Genomic DNA, 20,468 nt, shown 5'->3' with positions numbered 1-20,468 from the left:
TGTATCTGAATGTCCTTGAGTAGCCCGGACTTGAACCCGATCAAACATCTCTGGCGAGACCTGAAAATAGCTGTGCGGCGATGCTCCCCATCCAACCTGACAGAACTTGAGAGGATCTGCAGAGAAGAATGAGAGAAACTTCCCAAATACAGGTGTGCTAAGCTTGTAGCGTCATACCTAAGAAGACTCGATGCTGTAATCACTGTCAAAGATGCTTCAACCAAGTCTGAGTAAAGGGTCTGATACTTATGTAAATGTGATATTTCAGTAAATTGTTTTGCAAATGTATTAAAAATAAAAACTGTTTTTGCTTTGTCATTATGGGGTATTGTGTGTAGATTCATGAGGAAAAAACAATTTAATCAATTTTAGGATAAGATTCGAACGGAACAAAATGTGGAGAAAGTCAAGGGGTCTGAATACTTTCCGAATGCACTATGTGCAGAGTCATATGCTGTAGCAATGTGTCAGTCTGGCATACACCTCATAAAAACCTACACCACACAGAGACTGTTTGTAGCAGCTCACCACTGACTTCAGCCAAGGGTCATTTTGTCCATTGATTACTGCACATAGTATACAGTTAGCTAAACCTGCCTGTTGTAAAATACCAACTTCATCCTTATTGTTGATGACAGGGCCTGAAAAGCCCACAGGAGAGCATTGCAGACCTCAGCCCAGTGGAGGACTTCAGGATCCCAAGCAAGGTAAGCTTTCTTCAGAGATATAGTCTAATTCAATTTCTATGAAGTTTGATTTAGTGGTGGTCTCTGATGCTATTTAATTTCACTGCATTCAGACAGTTGTTCGCATTATTGTTAACCAATGAGCACTAAACCAGAGTTCTCTCACCCTGTTCTTGGAGGGCTACCGTCATGTAGGTTTTCACTCCAACCTTAATCTAACACGCCTGATTTTCAATCAATAGTTGGTTGATGAGCTGAATCAGGTTAGTTGCAACTGGGGTCGGAACAAAAACCTACAGAAGGGTAGCCCTTCAGGAACAGGGTTGGAGAGCCCTGCGCTAAACTGTACAATTGTGTAAAATATACAGTGTTCCTTCCGGTTACCCACAAGTGAAACAGTTTCAGATTATTCAGATACTGCCTAAACCAACTAGCTCACCCCCAGTATGTTAACGAGGCCTATTTCCAATAGACTGTTTTAATTTCCTGTACATTTCTACATGAAATCATAATTAGTTCGCCTAACTGTAATTATTTGCATTTTCATTTGTCTGTGTTGCCTAGCCCTGTATCATGTTGATAGCCCAGGACTGAATGACATACAATATGAGTGTTGCTCTGTGTCATATCCATTGAATGAACAGCTTAGGTTTTGAGACCACTGAAAAGAGATAGGCTATTACATTTCGGTCTTCGGGTCTCCTCCTGACTGAAGGCAATTTGGTAAGAAACACTTTAGGAGTCACATTCTTTATGTAACCACTGTATTTCAGCCCGACGTTACATTCCTTATCTAGTCTCGCTGGTCCTTCAGGGGCTGTTGCATCATTTTTCTACATCACACTACAAAGAAGCCAATTGTTGGAAAGATGGAAGTTGGTCATTCACCAAACGACACTCCTCACGTCAAGGATAACAATCCGAATAATGCCTAGCTGTACTGCCGAGGCAGTATTGCAGCAGTTTGGTCGGGAGAATGAGCCATTGCTTAGAAAATGCAATCAGTCACAGTTAGCCATGAGGGGCTACATTTGTCATTAGCCACTAGTTCTGAGTGCGAATTCAATTTGTAAAGAGTGTTCGAACCAAATAACAAAATGCCCTGTTTATAATGTTAGTCACTCTTTGGGAGACCTACAAGCCACTCTCCTTGACGTTTCTGTGTATTTTTGACCTTCTATGAGCTCCAGCTGAATAGAACTTGGAATGGGACCAACCCATTATCCACCATGCAGGGTGATTCAAGAAATACGTTTCATTTCCTCTGTTCGAAGCCTGTTATTGACGGTCGCAGCTTATTTTCTCCTACCTGTGTGGGCAGCAGACTCATGGTCTGAAAGTTGCCTGCTGACCTCTAAAAGGTGCAGATCCATTTTGGCTGTCAAGGTTTAGGCCTAGCCTACGTGGAAGATGTCACACTGAACAAAGGCAGTGACAGGGTGTGTCCAAAATGGCACCTTATTCCTTTTATAGTGCCATATTTTTTATTATGTAATTCTTTTTCCCGTTTGTCATTTTTTATTTAGCTTTTCGTGTCATACATTCATTCCATTTTAAATAAATTAATAACATTTTGTTTGTCACATTCTTCGTAAACATCAGGTGTAGACTAACAGTGAAATGCTTACTTATGGGTCCTTTTCAACAATGCAGAGTTAGATGGTAAAATAAATAATTGAAATGGTGACACGAGGAAAAAATACACAGTGAATAACGAATAAAAATTTATATAAATAGCATGACTATATATAGGGAGTAGAAAATAACATGGTTATATATATAGTAAGTACCAGTACCGAGTCTATTTGCAGGGGTATGAGGTAATTGAGACACAGTAGATATACTGTACATATAGGTAGGGATAAAGTGACTAGGCAACAGGATATATAATAGACAGTAGCAGCAGCGTAGGTGGTGTGTGTGTGTGTGTGTGTGTGTGTGTGTGTGTGTGTGTGTGTGTGTGTGTGTGTGTGTGTGTGTGTGTGTGTGTGTAATGCTGTAGATGGAGTGGAGATTTTCTTTTCTCCACCTCCCTTCATCCTAAACACACTTGCTCGTGATACGATTGCATAGAAAGAAAACTACACCAAATCACCTGCTTGAACAAAGTGTTTTTATCATCTTATTCTTGAGTTTTGTTGAAGGGTAGAGGATGAAAGAGATTATAGCTGGGACAATACCAGTGTCGCGTTAATTGTTAGTGTCGTGGCAAGAAAACATAACGCAAAGCGGGCACATTTTGGAAACAAACATCATTATGTTGTCGTCCAGAGTCACATTTATTTCCCAAGCTATAGCACGCAATTGTTTTACAAAAAAGCAGGGATTTAAAGTACCGAAGAGTTTGGTTTGCTTCGTGTTTTAATTTATATATTTGAATTTGTTTATGTATTTCGTGGTATCCAATTGGTAGTTAGTCTTGTCCCATCGCTGCAACTCCCGTACGGACTCGGGAGGGGAGAAGGTCGTACGGACTCGGGAGGGGAGAAGGTCGAGAGCTGTGCGTCCTCTGAAACACAACCCAGCCAAGCCGCACTGCTTCTTGACACAACGCCCGCTTAACCCGGACGCCAGCCGCACCGATGTGTCGGAGGAAACACTGTACTCCTGGCGACCGTGTCGGCGTGCATTGCGCCCGGCACGCCACAGGAGTCGCTAGTGAGTGCGCAATGGGACAAGAACATCCCTGCCGGCCAAATCCTCCCCTAACCCGGAGCACGCTAGGCCAATTGTCCGCAGCCCCATGGGTCTCCCGGTCACAGCTGGCTGCGACAGAGCCTGAACTCGTGGCACAGCTAGCTCTGCACCACTCCGGTGGCCCTTGTGTTAAAATTTTTGCCATGGAAAAAACATTGCGATACTGGTATTGTCACAGGCCTTAAATAGATGCTTCAAACCGTCTGCTCTCTATCCCTAAGGATCCATGCTGTTCCTTCAAAATGATTAGCTCTGGAAGGAAAATATCAATTAATTATGAGGAGTCTAGTCAGCCTAAACACACACAGACACAAACAACACTTAGGCTAACTTAATTCACAAACAATAAAGTTTTACGTAGAGCCTAGTTTACAAGCCTAGTAGGGGAAAATGCTGTTGACTACAGATGGCTTCTTACAGTAACTGATTTCAACACTTTCAGGTTTTGTCACATTAAGATAACACGCATTTGTATGCAGCGTGACCAGTCGGATAAAGAACGCCAGGGGAAAAGCAATCATGATTAGTGCTAGTCTCTATAAGGGCTTTCCTGACTCTGATAGATCAAATGGCGGTGGACTAACTGGATTACATCCTGGTACTTTACTGTATATTGAAGAACCAGGGATTTTTCTGCCATTGGAATTCAAACAGTGTAAAAAACTTTTTTTTGCCAAACATCCGCCATTGCCCCTGCCACGCCTACCACCTAAGCCCCTTCTTGATCCAGAAAAAATCCTTAGAACTGCGTCTGGAACAGTCACGGCTCCTTCCAAGCATGTTGGGTGATTGATGGGCTTGCCCCTCTCTCTTGCCTCAGTGCCCAATGAAATGTTGTACACACTACACCTGTAAGCTTCCCACTGGTCAATTTAATGTCTATTCCACGTTGGTTCTACGTAATTTAATTGAAATGACATGGAAACATGGGTATGTCCTTACGTTATTTGTATTTAATTATTATGGATCCCCACTCTTCTTGGGGTCCAGCAAAATTAAGGCAGTTTATACATTTTTTAAAACATTACGATACATTCACAGATTAACACAACACACTGTGTGTGGCCCCAACTCCACCACTACCACATATCTACAGTACAAAATCAATATGTACGTGTGTGTATGTATGTGTCTGTGCCCATGTTTGTGTTGCTTCACAGTCCCCGCTCTTCCATAAGGTGTACGCCTTGCAAAAGTATTCATCACTCTTGGCATTTTTTTCCTATTTTGTTGCATTACAACCTGTAATTTAAATAGATTTTTATTTGGATTTCATGTAATGGACATACACAAAATAGATAAAATAAAAAAAATGTTTAAAAAAATTCTAATAAAAGAAAAATGGTGTGTGCATATGTATTCACCCTCTTTGCTATGAAGCCCCTAAATAAGATCTGGTGCAATCAATTACCAATCACATAATTAAAGTTCACCTGTGTGCAATCTAAGTGTCACATGATCTGTTCTGAAAGGCCCCAGAGTCTGCATCACCCCTAAGCAAGGTGCACCACCAAGCAAGTGGCACCATGAAGACCAAGGATCTCTCCAAACAGGTCAGGGACAAAGTTGTGGAGAAGTACAGATCAGGGTTGGGTTATAAAAAAATATCTGAAACTTTGAACATCCCATTGAGCACCATTAAATCCATTATTAAAAAATGGAAAGAATATGGCACCACAACAAACCTGCCAAGAGAGGACAGCTCACCGAAACTCACGGACCAAGCAAGGAGGGCATTAATCAGAGAGGCAACAAATAGACCAAAGATAACCCTGAAGGAGCTGCAAAGCTCCACAGCGGAGATTGGAGTATTTGTACATAGGGCCACTTTAAGCCGTGCACTCAGTGGCCAGAAAAAAGACATTGCTTAAAGAAGAAAATACGCAAACACGTTGGTGTTTGCCAAAAGGCATGTGGGAGACTCCCCAAATATATGGAGGAAGGTACTCTTGAATTGAACTTTTTGGCCATCAAGGAAAACACTAAGTCTGGTGCAAACTCAACACCTCTCATCACCCTGAGAACACCATCCCCACAGTGAAGCATGGTGGTGGCAGCATCATGCTGTGGGTATGTTTTTCATCGGCAGGGACTGGGAAACTGGTCAGAATTGAAGGAATGATGGATGGCGCTAAATACAGGGAATTTCTTGAGGGAAACCCGTTTGTCTTCCAGAGATTTGAGACTGGGACGGAGGTAAATAGTCATGCACCCTCAAGTTCTGCTTTTTTGTCTTATTTCTTGTTTGTTTCACAATAAAACATATTTTGCATCTTCAAAGTGGTAGGCATGTTGTGTAAATCAAATGATACAAACCCCCCAAATATCAATTTTAATTCCAGGTTGTAAGGCAACAAAATAGGAAAAATGCCAAGGGGGTGAATACTTTCGCAAGCCACTATTTTTCAGTTTTTTAAAATCTAATTTTACTGCTTGCATCAGTTACTTGATGTGGAATAGAGTTCCATGTAGTCATGGGTCTATGTAGTACTGTGTGCCTCCCATAGTCTGTTCTGGACTTGGGGACTGTTGTCTTGTGGGGTCTGCATGGGTGTCCGAGCTGTGCGCCACTAGTTCAGACAGACGGCTCAGTGCATTCAACATGTCAACGCCTCTCATGAATAAATCTCATAAAAATAAGTAGTGATGAAGTCCAATGTCTCCTCCACTTTGAGCTAGGAGAGATTGACATGCATATTATTAATATATATTTGCTCTCTGTGTACATCCAAGGGCCGGTCGTGCTGCCCTGTTCTGAGCCAATTGCAATTTTCCTAAGTCCCTTTTTGTGGCACCTGACCACACTACTGAACAGTTGTCCAGGTGTGACAAAACTATGCCCTGTAGGCCCTGCCTTGTTGATAGTGCTGTTAAGGTAGAGCAGAACTTTATTATGCACAAACTTCTCCCCATCTTAGCTACTGTTGTATCAATATGTGTTTTACATATTTTTTTCACCTTTATTTAACCAGGTAGGCTAGTTGAGAACAACTTCTCATTTACAACTGCGACCTGGCCAAGATAAAGCAAAGCAGTGTGACACAAACAACACAGAGTTACACATGGAATAAACAAACATACAGTCAATAATACAATAGAACAAGTATATATAGAGTGTGCAAATGAGGGAGGTAAGGCAATAAATAGGCCATAGTGGCGAAATAATTACAATATAGCAATTAAACACTGGAGTGATAGATGTGCAGAAGATGAGTGTGCAAGTAGAGATACTGGAGTGCAAAGGAGCAAAATAAATAACAGTATGGGGATGAGGTAGTTGGATGGGCTATTTACAGATGGGCTATGTACAGGTGCAGTGATCTGTGAGCTGCTCTGACAGCTGGTGCTTAAAGTTAGTGAGGGCGATATGAGTCTCCAGCTTCAGTGATTTTTTTTTTCTCAGTTCGTTCCAGTCATTGGCAGCAGAGAACTGGAAGGAAAGGCGGCCAAAGGAGGAATTAGCTTTGGGGTTGACCAGTGAAATTGACCATGACAGTTTACAATCCAGGGTTACTCCAAGCAGTTTAGTCACCTAAACTTCCTCAATTTCCACATTTACTTATTACAATGTTTAGGGTTTAGTGAATGATTTGTCCCAAATACAATGCTTTTAATTTGAGAAATATTTAGGACTAACTTATTCCTTGCCACCCACTCTAAAACGAATGAATAGCTTTGTTAAGTGTTGCAGTCATTTCAGTCGCTGTAGTAGCTGACATGGATAGGGTTGAGTCATGTGCATACATAGACAAGCCAGTGACATGTCATTAGTAAATCTTGAAAAAAGGGGCCTAGATAGCTGCCCTGGGGAATTCCTGATTCTACCTGGATTATGTTGGAGAGGCTTCCATTAAAGAACACCCTCTGTGTTCTATTAGACCGGTAACTCTATCCACATTATAGCAGGGGGTGTAAACAGCCCCCACAATCTTTTCTTCATCAATTTCTCTTAGCCAATCATCAGTCATTTGTGTAATTGCTGTGCTTGTTAAATGTCCTTCCCTATAGGCATGCTGAAAGTTTGTCAATTTTGTTAACTGTAAAATAGCATTGTATCTGGGCAAAAGTTTACTGAGCTTCAAGTTCCTTGGTGTCCAGATAACTAACATGGTCCAAGCACACCAAGACAGTCGTGAAGAGTGCACGACAAAACCTATTCCCCCACAGGAGACTGAAAAGATTTGGCATGGGTCCTCAGATCCTCAAAAGGTTCTACAGCTGCATCATCGAGAGGATCCTGACTGGTTGCATCACTGCCTGGTATGGCAACTGCTCGGCCTCCGACCGCAAGGCACTACAGAGGGTAGTGCTAACGGCCCAGCACATCACTGGGGCCAAGCTTCCTGCCATCCAGAACCTCTATACCAGGCGGTGTCAGAGGAAGGCCCTAAAATTTGTCAAGCACTCCAGCCACCCTAGTCATAGACTGTTATCTCTGCTACCGCACGGCAAGCGGTACCGGAGCGCCAAGACTAGGTCCAAGATGCTTCTAAACAGCTTCTACCCCCAAGCCTCCTGAACATCTAGTCAAATTGCTGCCCAGACTATTTGCATTGCCCCTCTCCCCCTCTTTACACCACGGCTCCTCTCTGTTGTCATCTATGCATTTTCACTTTAATAACTCTACCTACATGTACGTGCTACCTCAACTAACCGGTGCCCCCGCACATTGAATATGTATCAGTACCCCCCTGTATATAGTCTCGCTATTGTTTTGTTTTTTACTGCTGTTCTTTTTTAATTACTTGATATTTTTATCTCTTATTCTTATCTGTATTTTTTTGAATCTGCATTATTGGTTAGGGGCTCGTAAGTAAGCATTTCACTGTAATGTCTACACCTGTTATATTCGGCGCATGTTGGAGTTTATTTAATTTTTTACATGGACAGTGCACATTAATCAACGATTCAGTAAAAGTGCCGGTTTTAGCCAGCCGGCTAATTTTCAACCACAGTCCCTGGGCAGGTTATTAAAAGCAATTATAACAGACAATGAGCAGTGAGCACAATGTGACTAATACAATTTGATTTGATGTTTGTAATGGGCTGATTGGTTGGCTATTTGAGTCAGTAAAGGGGGCTTAGGTAGGGGAATGACCCTCCAAGCCTGGGGGCACACTTTCTAGTAGGCTTAAATTGAAAATATGGCAAATAGGAGTGGCAATATTGTACGCTATTATCCTCAGTAATTTTCCATCCAAGTTGTCAGACCCCGGTGGCTTGTCATTGTTGATAGACAATCAATTTTCACCTCACTTTACGCAATTCAAAATGACAAATCTTTCATAATTTGGTCAGATAAACTTGGATGTGTAGTGTCATCGTTTTGTTGCAGGCATGTCATGCTTAAGTTTGCTAATCTTGCCATTTAAAAAAAAAAAAAGTAGTTGGCAATATCAGTTGGTTTTGTGATGAATGAGCCATCTGATTCTATTAAGGATGGAAATGAGTTTGCCTTTTTTCCTAAAATGTCATTTTTAGGTGCTCCAAAGCTTTTTACTGTCCTTTTTACTCCTTTGTCATTTATCTTTGTTTCATAGTGTAGTTTCTTCTTCTTTTTATTCAGTGTAGTCACATAATTTCTCAATACGTTCTCCAATGGGTTGTGCAGCTAGACTTATGCCTGAATACTTTTTCTTTTCTATGGTTCACATTCTATCTAGCTTGACCTTTAATGAGTTTGGACAGATGTGATACAAGGAGCAGAGAGAGGGGAAAAGAGGTTCATATTTTTACTTTCTACCCCCTATCCACACACCTATTCCAGGGACTACTGTATGAATTGGCATTGCTGCTTGGAGAAAAGATCAAACCAAGTGGGGTGGGGGGGTCAAACTAGAGCCATCCAGGCCTATATAAGACTGTGGTTCAAACCATACTATTCACATAGCTCAAACTGGTTTGGGTGTGGTTCAAACCATACTATTCACATAGCTCAAACTGGTTTGGGTGTGGTTCAGACCATACTATTCATCTACGGTACCAGTCAAAAGTTTGGACACCTACTCAATTCAAGGGTTTTTCTTTTATTTGTACTATTTTCTTCATTGTAGAATAATAGTGAAGACATCAACACTATGAAATAACACATGGAATCATGTAGTAACCAAAAAAGTGTTCAACAAATCAAAATATATTTTTGATTCTTCAAAGTAGCCACCCTTTGCCTTGATGACAGCTTTGCACACGCTTGGCATTCGCTCAATCAGCTTCACCTGGAATGCTTTTCCAACAGTCTTGAAGGATTTCCCACGTATACTGTGTATTTGTTGGCTGCTTTTCCTTCACTCTACGGTCCAACTCATCCCAAACCATCTCAATTGGGTTGAGGTTGGGTGATTGTGGAGGCCAGGTCACCTGATGCAGCACTCCATCACTCTCCTTGGTCATAGCCTGGAAGTCCTGTTGAAAAACAAATGATAGTCCCACTAAGCGCAAACCAGATGGGATGGCGTATTCCTGCAGAATGATGTGGTTGTGTGCTGGTAACTCTAAGGAACTTATCCTCTGCAGCAGAGGTAACTCTGGGTCTTCCTTTCCTGTCTCGGTCCTCATGAGAGCCAGTTTCATCATAGCGGTTTTTGCGACTGCACTTTAAGAAGCTTTCAAAGTTCTTTACGTTTTCCACATTGATTGACCTTCAGTCTCGACCTATATACACCATTCATTTCCTTTCAAATTCACGAAGGGAAGTGAACAATTGCACACTAGTAAGGAGAGATAATTAGGATGTACCCTCTAGTGGTGCGTGGGTCAGCTGTTTGTTCACACGCACCATCCTGCAATTTCTAATCAAATCAAGTTTATTTTATATAGCCCTTCGTACATCAGCTAATATCTCGAAGTGCTGTACAGAAACCCAGCCTAAAACCCCAAACAGCAAGCAATGCAGGTGTAGAAGCACGGCGGCTAGGAAAAACTCCCTAGAAAGGCCAAAACCTAGGAAGAAACCTAGAGAGGAACCAGGCTATGAGGGGTGGCCAGTCCTCTTCTGGCTGTGCCGGGTGGAGATTATAACAGAACATGGCCAAGATGTTCAAATGTTCATAAATGACCAAGCATGGTCAAATAATAATCAGGAGTAAATATCAGTTGGCTTTTCATACCCGATCATTAAGAGTATCTCTACCGCTCCTGCGGTCTCTAGAGAGTTGAAAACAGCAGGTCTGGGACAGGTAGCACGTCCGGTTGACAGGTCAAGGTTTAATAGCCACCCACCCGCAACCGCCGGACTAGACACTGCGTGTATAAAACATTTGGAACACCTTCCTAATTTTGGTTTCTCATGATAAGCTGCAGACCACACTACCTACTGAGAGAGTTTTCATCTATATTCCTTGTAGCTGTTTACATACCACCACAGTCAGAGGCTGGCACTAAGATGGCATTGAATGAGCTGTATTCCGCCATAAGCAAACAAGAAAATGCTCACCCAGAGGCGGCGCTCCTAGTACCTGGGGACTTTAATGCAGGGAAACTTAAATCAGTTTTTCAAAATTTCTATCAGCATGTTAAATGTGCAACCAGAGGGAAAAGAACTCTGGACCACTTATACGCCACACACAGAGATGCATACAAAGCTCTCCCTCGCCTTCCATTTGGCAAATCTGACCATAATTCCATCCTCCTGATTCCTGCTTACAAGCAAAAATTAAAGCAGGAAGCACCAGTGACTAGATCAATAAAAAAGTGGTCAGATGAAGCAGATGCTAAGCTACAGGACTGTTTTGCATGCATAGACTGGAATATGTTCCGGGATTCCTCCAATGGCATTGAGGAGTACGCCACATCTGTCATTGGCTTCATCAATAAGTGCATTGATGATGTCGTCCCCACAGTGACAGTACGTACATACCCCAACCAGAAGCCATGGATTACAGGCAGCATCCGCACTGAGCTAAAGGCTAGAGCTGCCGCTTTCAAGGAGCAGGACTCTAACCCTGAAGCTTATAAGAAATCCCGCTATGCCCTCCGACGAACCATCAAACAGGCAAAGTGTCCATAGAGGACTAAGAGTCGTTCTACTCCGGCTCTGACGCTCGTCCGATGTGGCAGGGCCCGCAAACCATTAGACTACAAAGGGAAGCACAGCCGAGAGCTGCCCAGTGACATGAGCCTACCAGACGAGCTAAATAACTTCTATGCTCACTTCAAGGCAAATAACACTGAAATGTGTGATCACGCTCTCCGCTGCCGATGTGACTAAGACCTTAAGACAGGTCAACATTCACAAGGCCGCAGGGCCAGACGGATTACAAGGACGTGTACTCCGAACATGCGCTTACCAAATAGTGTCTTCACTGACATTTTCAACCTCTCCCTGACTGAGTCTGTAATACCAACATGTTTTAAGCAGACCACCATAGTGCCTGTGCCCAAGAACACTAAGGTAATCTGCCTAAATGACTACTGACCTGTAGCACTCACGTCATGAAGTGCTTTGAAAGGCTGGTCATGGCTCACATCAACACCATCATCCCAGAAACCCTAGACCCACTCCAATTTGCATACCGCCCCAACAGATCCACAGATGATGCAGTCTCTATTGCACTCCACACTGCCCTTTCCCACCTGGACAAAAGGAACACCTATGTGAGAATGCTATTCATTGACTTCAACTCAGCGTTTAACACCATAGTGCCGTCAAAGCTCAACAATAAGCTAAGGACCCTGGGACTAAACACCTCCCTCTGCAACTGGATCCTGGACTTCCTGAATGGCCACCCCCCAGGTGGCAAGGGTAGGTAACAACACATCCTCCACGCTGATCCTCAACACAGGTGCCCCTCAGGGGTGCATGATCAGCCCCCTCCTGTACTCCCTGTTCACTCATGACTGCACGGCCAGGCACGACTCCAACAACATCATTAAATTTGCCGATGACACAAAAGTGGTAGGCCTGATCACCGACAACAATGAGACAGCCTATAGGGAGGAGGTCAGAGACCTGACCGGGTGGTCAGGACAACAACCTCTCCCTCAATGTGATCAAGACAAAGGAGATGATTGTGAACTACAGGAAAAAGAGGAACGAACACTCCCCCATTCTCATCGATGGGGCTGCAGTGGAGCAGGTTGAGAGCTTCAAGTTCCTTGGTGTCCAGATCACCAACAAGCTAACATGGTCCAAGCACACCATGACCGTCGTGAAGCGGGCACGACAAAACCTATTCCCCCTCGGGAGACTGAAAAGATTTGGCATGGGTCCTCAGATCCTCAAAAGGTTCTACAGCTGCACCATCGAGATCATCCTGACTGGTTGCATCACTACCTGGTATGGCAACTGCTCGGCCTCCGGCCGCAAGGCACTACAGAGTGTAGTGCGACTGGGCTGGCCAAGCTTCCTGCCATTCAGGACCTCTATACAAGGCGGTGTCAGAGGAAGGCCCTAAAATGTGTCAAACACTCCAGCCACCCTAGTCATAGACTGTTCTCTCTGCTACCATACGGCAAGTGGTACCGGAGCGCCAAGTCTAGGTTCAAGAGGCTTCTAAACAGCTTCTACCCCCAAGCCATAAGACTCCTGAACAGCTAGCAAAATGGCTACCAAGACTATTTGAATTCCCTTCCTCTTGAAAGACTTGTTCTTGGCCCTGTAGCCCTTCAATCCTGTGTATAAGAGACAGCTACCTCAACTAACCGGTGCCCCCGCACATTGACTCTGATCGGTACGCCCCTGTATATAGTCTCGCTATTGTTATTTCACTGCTGCTCTTTAATTACTTGTTACTTTTATCTCTTATTCTTATATGTATTTTTTTGAAACTGCATTGTTGGTTAAGGGCTTGTAAGTAAGCGTTTCACTGTAAGGTCTACACCTGTTGTATTCGGCGCATGTGACCAATACAATTAGATTTTTGATCTCCATATACAAATAGATAATAGATAATTGGAAGTTGAATGGCCTTACTGAAGAGCTCAGTGATTTTCAACGTGGCACCGCCATAGGATGCCACCTTTCCAACAAGGAAAGGTTTGTGAAATTTCTACACTGCTAGAGCTGCCCCTGTCAGCTGTAATTGCTGTTATTGTGAAGTGGATACGTCTAGGAGCAACAATGGCTCAGCCGCAAAGTGTTAGGCCACACAAGCTCACAGAACGGGAACGCCGCGTACTGAAGCGCTTAGCACGTCTGTCCTCGGTTGCAACACTCCCTACCGAGTTCAAAAACTGCCTCTGAAAGCAACGTCAGCACAAGAACTGTTCTTTGGGAGATTCATGAAATGGGTTTCCGTGGCCGAGCAGCCGTACACAAGCCTAAGATCACCATGTGCAATGCCAAGCGTCGGCTGGAGTGGTGTAATACTCACTCCCATTGGACTCTGGAGCAGTGGAAATGCGTTCTCTGGAGTGATGAATTATGCTTCACCATCTGGCAGCCCGACGGACGACTCTGGGTTTGGCGGATGCCAGGAGAACGCTACCTGCCCCAACTGTAAAGTTTGGTGGAGGAGGAATAATGGTCTGGGGTTGTATTTCATGGTTTGGGCTAGTGCTACAGCATAACACACCTACAACAAATGCTACAGCATTTAATACTACAGCATAAAATGACATTCTAGACAATTCTGTGCTTCCATCTTTGTGGCAACAGTTTGGGGAAGGCGCTTTCCTGTTTCAGCATGACAATGCCCCTGTTCACAAAGCAAGGTCCATACAGAAATGGTTTGTCAGGATTGGTGTGGAAGAACTTGACTGGGCTGCACAGAGCCCTGACATCAACACCATCAAACACTTTTGGGACGAATTGGAAAACGGACTGCGAGCCAGGCCTAATCGCCAAACAGCAGTGCCCGAACTCACGAATGTTCCATCATCTAGTGGAAAGCCTTGCCAGAAGAGTGGAGGCTGTTATAGCAGCAAAGTGGGGACCAACTTCATATTAATGCCAATGATTTTGGAATGAGATGTTCGACGAGTACGTGTCCACATACTTTTGGTCATGTATTGTACATCTAAACCTAGCAAAAAAAGAAACGTCCTCTCACTGTCAACTGCATTTATTTTCAGCAAACTTAACATGTGTAAATATTTGTTTGAACATAACAAGATTCAACAACTGAGAGCCAAACTGAACAAGTTCCACAGACATGTGACCAACAGAAATGGAATATTGTGTCCCTGAACAAAGGGGGGGTCAAAATCAAAAGTAACAGTCAGTATCTGGTGTGGCCACCAGCTGCATTAAGTACTGCAGTGCATCTCCTCCTCATGGACTGCACCAGATTTGCCAGTTCTTGCTTTGAGAGGTACCCCACTCTTCCACCAAGGCACCTGCAAGTTCCCGGACATTTCTGGGGGGAGTGGCCCTAGCCCTTACCATCCGATCCAACAGGTCCCAGACAATCCCAGACAAAGAGGATGTCTTCCCTGTAACGCACAGCGTTGAGATTGCCTTCAATGCCAACAAGCTCAGTCCGATGATGCTGTGACACACCGCCCCAGAGCATGAGGGACCCTCCACCTCCAAATCGATCCTGCTCCAGAGTACAGGCCTCGGTGTAACGCTCATTCATTCGACAATAAACACGAATCTGGCCATCACCCCTGGTGAGACAAAACTGCGACTCGTCAGTGAAGAGCACTTTTTGCCAGTCCTGTCTGGTCCAGCGACGGTGGGTTTGTGCCCATAGGCGACGTTGTTGCCGGTGATGGCTGGTGATGACCTGCCTTTACAACAGGCCTAGAAGCCCCCAGTCCAGCCTCTCTCAGCCTATTGTGGACAGTCTGAGCACTGATGGAGGGATTGTGCGTTCCTGGTGTAACTCGGGCAGCTGTTGTTGCCATCCTGTACCTGTCCCGCAGGTGTGATGTTTGGATGTACCGATCCTGTGCAGGTGTTGATACACGTGGTCTGCCACTGCGAGGACGATCAGCTGTCTGTCCTGTCTCCCTGTAGCGCTGTCTTAGGCGTCTCACAGTATGGACATTGCAATGTATTGCCCTGGCCACATCTGCAGTCCTCATGCCTCTTTGCAGCATGCCTAAGGCACGTTCACGCAGATGAGCAAGGACCCTGGGCTTCTTTCTTTTGGTGTTTTTCAAAGTCAGTAGAAAGGCCTCTTTAGTGTCCTAAGTTATCATAACTGTGACCTTAATTGCCTACCGTCTGTAAGCTGTTAGTGTCTTAACGACTGTTCCACAGGTGCATGTTCATGAATTGTTTATGGTTCATTGAACAAGCATGGGAAACAGTGTTTAAACCCTTTACAATGAAGATCTGTGAAGTTATTTGGATTTTAATGAATTATCTTTGAAAGACAGGGTCCTGAAAAAGGGACATATCTTTTTTTGCTGAGTTTATGTAATGTCAGATATACAGTATCTGCCTCCTTGGGATGTATTGCAGAGGCTTATGGAGTTGTCTTATTGACATTTTCGGGAACTGATCTTTTTTTTGCCTGATAGGTTTCTTCTTATAACTTCTGACACTTTGGTAGGGTATTTGTTAGTCAACTTGTCTATAATTAGATACATGCCGCTTCTCTTCTGTTATTAATTGATGCCCTAGAAGACTAAATAAACCCTTGCTCACCAGAATGTCATCAATGAATGCTTCAATCTAGTTGACTTCTGGAAAGTTTATTTTTCTCTCTCTGCTTCTTTCGCGGCGCAAAGATGTTTAGGGACCGGGGAGATAATGCAATGACTCTAAAGAAACTAAAGATTTTATTTGCAAAATGTCTAAATTACATCTGTTAGACCGGTTGTAAGACAATATAATGCTGTTTCAACGACCCAACATGTTTCTGATAAGATTTCAGTTCTGCTTGGATATATATTTTATGTGGTTGAAATACTATCAGCTTTTATGATGCTGATAAAGACAGTACCTCTACAGACGGTATCTAACTGCACATTCACATTCTCTCAAGATGCTGAAAGAAAGAAATCATGTTTCTCCACTCTTGTTCCTGAGTAAAAATGTAGCCTACAATTGGTGTATCATTTTACTGSAYGAGTTAATATTAAGGTTATGTGAGAGGTTATAGACCTACAGTCAGTGTCCAGTTTTCAGTTTCCATTGAACCCATCTGAACAGTAGGCTACAGTTCCCTTCATGTGCCATAGGCCTATTTTGAAGTCCCCGTCTTGTGACTGTCAAATTTGTATAACACCTCAATTATCACGTAACATATCATCCTCTTTTCCAAACATGACTTTTCTGGTCCTCCCTTCTCTTTATTTTCAACTCTCCATTTTGCAGCTTTTCTATTATTGAATTCAATTCCGACATTGTCTTTTTGCCTCAGTGGATCAACATTAACTTTTTCTACCGGTTCCCTAAAGCATTTGGCGATTGGCATGTAGGCTATTTGGCGCGTGTACAGTTATAAGTCCTGAAGCTTAGGTTTACGCACTAATGCCAGAAATGTAGCCTATAGATATAAATTGCACAAGAATTCTACATTTATGGATTTTTTAATGGTATTGTTTTCTCCTCATTCAACCTGCCACCTGCCCTTCATCCACTATTTAATGACCCTAAACCACCCCCTTCATCCACTATTTTATGACCCTAAAACCCACCTGCCTTCATCCACTATTTAATGACCTAAACCCACCTGCCCTTCATCCACTATTTAAATGACCCTAAACCCACCTGCCCTTCATCCACTATTTAATGACCCTAACCCACCTGCCCTTCATCCACTATTAATGACCTAAACCCACCTGCCTTCATCCACTATTAATGACCCTAAACCCACCCGCCCTCATCCACTATTTAATGACCCTAAACCCACCTGCCCTCATCCACTATTTAATGACCCTAACCCACCTGCCCTTCATCCACTATTTAATGACCCTAAACCCACCTGCCCTTCATCACTATTTAATGACCCTAACCCACCTGCCCTTCATCCACTATTTAATGACCCTAAAACCCACCTGCCCTTCATCCACATTTAATGACCCTAAACCCACCGCCCTTCATCCACTATTTAATGACCCTAAACCCACCCGCCCTTCATCCACTATTTAATGACCCTAAACCACCCGCCCTTCATCCACTATTTTAATGACCCTAAACCCACCCGCCCTTCATCCACTATTTAATGACCCTAACCCACCCGCCTTCATCCACTATTTAATGACCCTAAACCACCCGCCCTTCATCCACTATTTAATGACCCTAAACCCACCCGCCCTTTCATCCACTATTTAATGACCCCCTAAACCCCACCCGCCTTCATCCACTATTTAATGACCCTAAACCCACCCGCCCTTCATCCACTATTTAATGACCCTAAACCCACCTGCCCTTCATCCACTATTTAATGACCCTAAACCCACCGCCTTCATCCACTATTTAATGACCCTAAACCCACCCGCCTTCATCCACTATTTAATGACCCTAACCCACCTGCCCTTCATCCACTATTTAATGACCCTAAACCCACCCGCCCTTCATCCACTATTTAATGACCCTAAACCCACCCGCCCTTCATCCACTATTTAATGACCCTAAACCCACATGCCACTCAGATATAACTGCCAGGACTGCGAGTCAACCCGTACTTCTACAGTACTGACTGTTCCATGTAGGTTAGTTCTCTGATCCACCACCAGGTGTCCCTCTGGCATCATGTGTACTGCAGAGCTGAACATCTTCACCATTTACCTCACCATCAAACTGACCAGGTGTCCCTTTGGCATGGTGTACTGCAGAGCTGAACATCTTCACCATTTACCTCACCATCAAACTGACCAGTGTCCCTTTGGCATGGTGTACTGCAGAGCTGAACATCTTCACCATTTACCTCACCATCAAACTGACCAGGTGTTCCTCTGGCATCATGTGTTCACCTGGCTTCTGACACTCACCAAGAAGGAACCCCTTTTGTCTTCTGCTGGGTTTTCTCTCTGCATTCAATGACCACTTCAGCCGAACAGCCTTTGCTTCTTTGATTAGGCTCATTAAACAGCCTACTTTTAGGTGCAAATGGCTTTTGAATTTTTGTTTCTCCCCATATTGAGAAGGAGGAACGGCACGATGAGATTTTTTTTAATTTGGACAGAGGAGGATCATTGTTTCATTTTAATCCATCAACGTGAACGTGATCAAAGCTTGATGATAGTTGTTAGATGTCTCTGCTCTGCAGAGTTTAGGGATAGGCTAATGTTTAGGCTGTGTTTGTGCCTGTGGAGGGAAGAGATGCTTGGAGCCCAGAAATGAGTCATTCACCTAGGTTGATTTTGTTGTCTTGAATATATTTTTAAAGTCATGGTGAGAGAGAGTGGGACAAACAGAAAGAGGAAAAGGCAGAGTTCAGAGAAGGGCACTATCAATTTGGGGTACCTGAGAGATGAATCACTTCTGGCCTTTTTCTTATTTTCTCTTTACCAGTATCCCTCCCTCCATAATTTTCCACCCACCCCCTCACTAGGGATGCTGAGCTCCAACGCTCCGCTCACCCACACACTCCATGTTGGCTCCTGCTGTGTTCTCCCTACCCAGCCTCAAATGTGTCAGACCTGCACAGCACGCCTTCAAAACACATACCAGGACGGGACGATACCAGGACGGGACGATACCAGGATCGCAGTATTTGTTTTCCATGGCAAAAAATGAAAACACGAAGCAGACCTCCCTGTTTGGTCCTTTAAAAACCTGCTGTATGTCAAATATTGTGTTCTATAACTTGGAAAATAAATACATGTGCCGCAGGGATGATGTTTGTTTCCAACATTAGGGCTGTTTTCCTAAAGAAATTTCATTCGCTTTGTGTATTGTTTCCATACTCACGAGTATCGTGATACTGGTATAGTCCACGCACGCACACACGCACACACGCACACGGGTGGTACTCATTCCTCTGTAATATTCCCCTGTAATTTGCCTCTGATTCGTCTTTAATTTGTATTTATTATGGATCCCCATTAGCTGCTGCCAAGGCAGGATTAAGGCAGTTATACAATTTTAAATACATTACAATACATTCACAGATTTCATAACACGCCTCTCATTCCTCTCTAATTTGCCTCTTTCCTCTGCTTCGCATCTGCTTCTTCTGTGATTCGCCTCTGATCCCTCTCTGATTCCTTCGCCCCCGATTCCCTTGTAATTCGCCTCTGATTCGCCTCTGATTCCTCTGTATTTTGCCTCTGATTCCGCTGTAATTCGCCTCTGATTCCTCTAATTCGCCCTTGATTCCCTTGTAATTCGCCTTTAATTTGCCTCTGATTCCTCTAATTCGCCCCGGACTCCCTTGTAATTCACCTCTAATTTGCCTCTGATTCCTCACTTTTACTGGAAAAATCCGTTTTTGAAGATTTTTTCTCGACTAGGCAGGTGTTTTGATAATCAGTGCCTGAGATATAGGCCCATCTGTCACACCCTATCTCTTTGGCATGGTCAAATGGATGCTGTGAAGGTTATTGAAGAATATCCTAGCATCTTTCTTCCTCGATCAGTCCTTTTGCCTGCCATTGGGATGATTTACCCCCATTCCTCCTGGATACGTTTCAGCCTATTTCATAGCTGAATTGCTTTACTATAATGCATTATCCGTGTGTTGCACAGGCTTTGTCCTCTCAAATTGGGCAGCGTATCAATCTTCAAAGAGAGGATTGACTGAGAGCGGTATCTATTGATAAGTGCCTATATTCAGGCTGATTATGGGTCTGTGTAGAGTTCTCTCCAGGGAAACAGCCAGACAGGCTTAAATAAGAAGGTAATCTGTGGACTTCAGGAGCGAGAAACCCAATGGACAGGCTTTGGTTCCTAGAGAAATTCTGGAGAGTTGTTTTTTTCTCACAGAGCCTCCGTTTCCTCCCTTCCCACGAGGGTGTCCCAGCAACCGGGTGCTTTGCAGTCTTACTGATCTAACTGATGCATCAATTTCTCTTTCTCACCTCTCTCTGGTATCTCAGGAGGAGATGAGGGAGATGAGGGAGCAGCCCATCGACCCCCAGGCGGAGCAGGAGATCATTAACAGCATCCAGGAGGTCTACTACTCCAACGACTCCTTTGACATGGTGCAGCACGAGCTGGAGGTGAGTCAGTTAGTTAGGCCCACTGTTCACTACAGACCCAGAGGACACAACAAGCTGGAGGTGAGTCAGTTAGTTAGGCCCACTGTT

The 20,468-nt window shown here is 43.9% G+C and overlaps 1 protein-coding gene across 1 annotated transcript in view; it reads left to right on the top strand.

Annotated features, from left to right (window-relative positions):
- LOC111954776 (VPS50 subunit of EARP/GARPII complex) overlaps positions 1-20,468 on the top strand; it is a 66,184-nt gene that overhangs the window by 1,110 nt on the left and 44,606 nt on the right. The window contains exons 2-3 of the mRNA XM_023974691.2: positions 639-707; positions 20,259-20,381. Coding sequence (XP_023830459.2) covers positions 639-707; positions 20,259-20,381 — 192 coding nt within the window. The remainder of the gene's footprint in view (positions 1-638; positions 708-20,258; positions 20,382-20,468) is intronic.

The sequence above is a fragment of the Salvelinus sp. IW2-2015 genome, linkage group LG30, assembly GCF_002910315.2.
Source record: "Salvelinus sp. IW2-2015 linkage group LG30, ASM291031v2, whole genome shotgun sequence".
NCBI classification, from domain to species: Eukaryota; Metazoa; Chordata; class Actinopteri; order Salmoniformes; family Salmonidae; genus Salvelinus; species Salvelinus sp. IW2-2015.
Note: the sequence above shows the minus strand (reverse complement) of the source record. Positions and strands in the feature narration are given on the sequence as shown.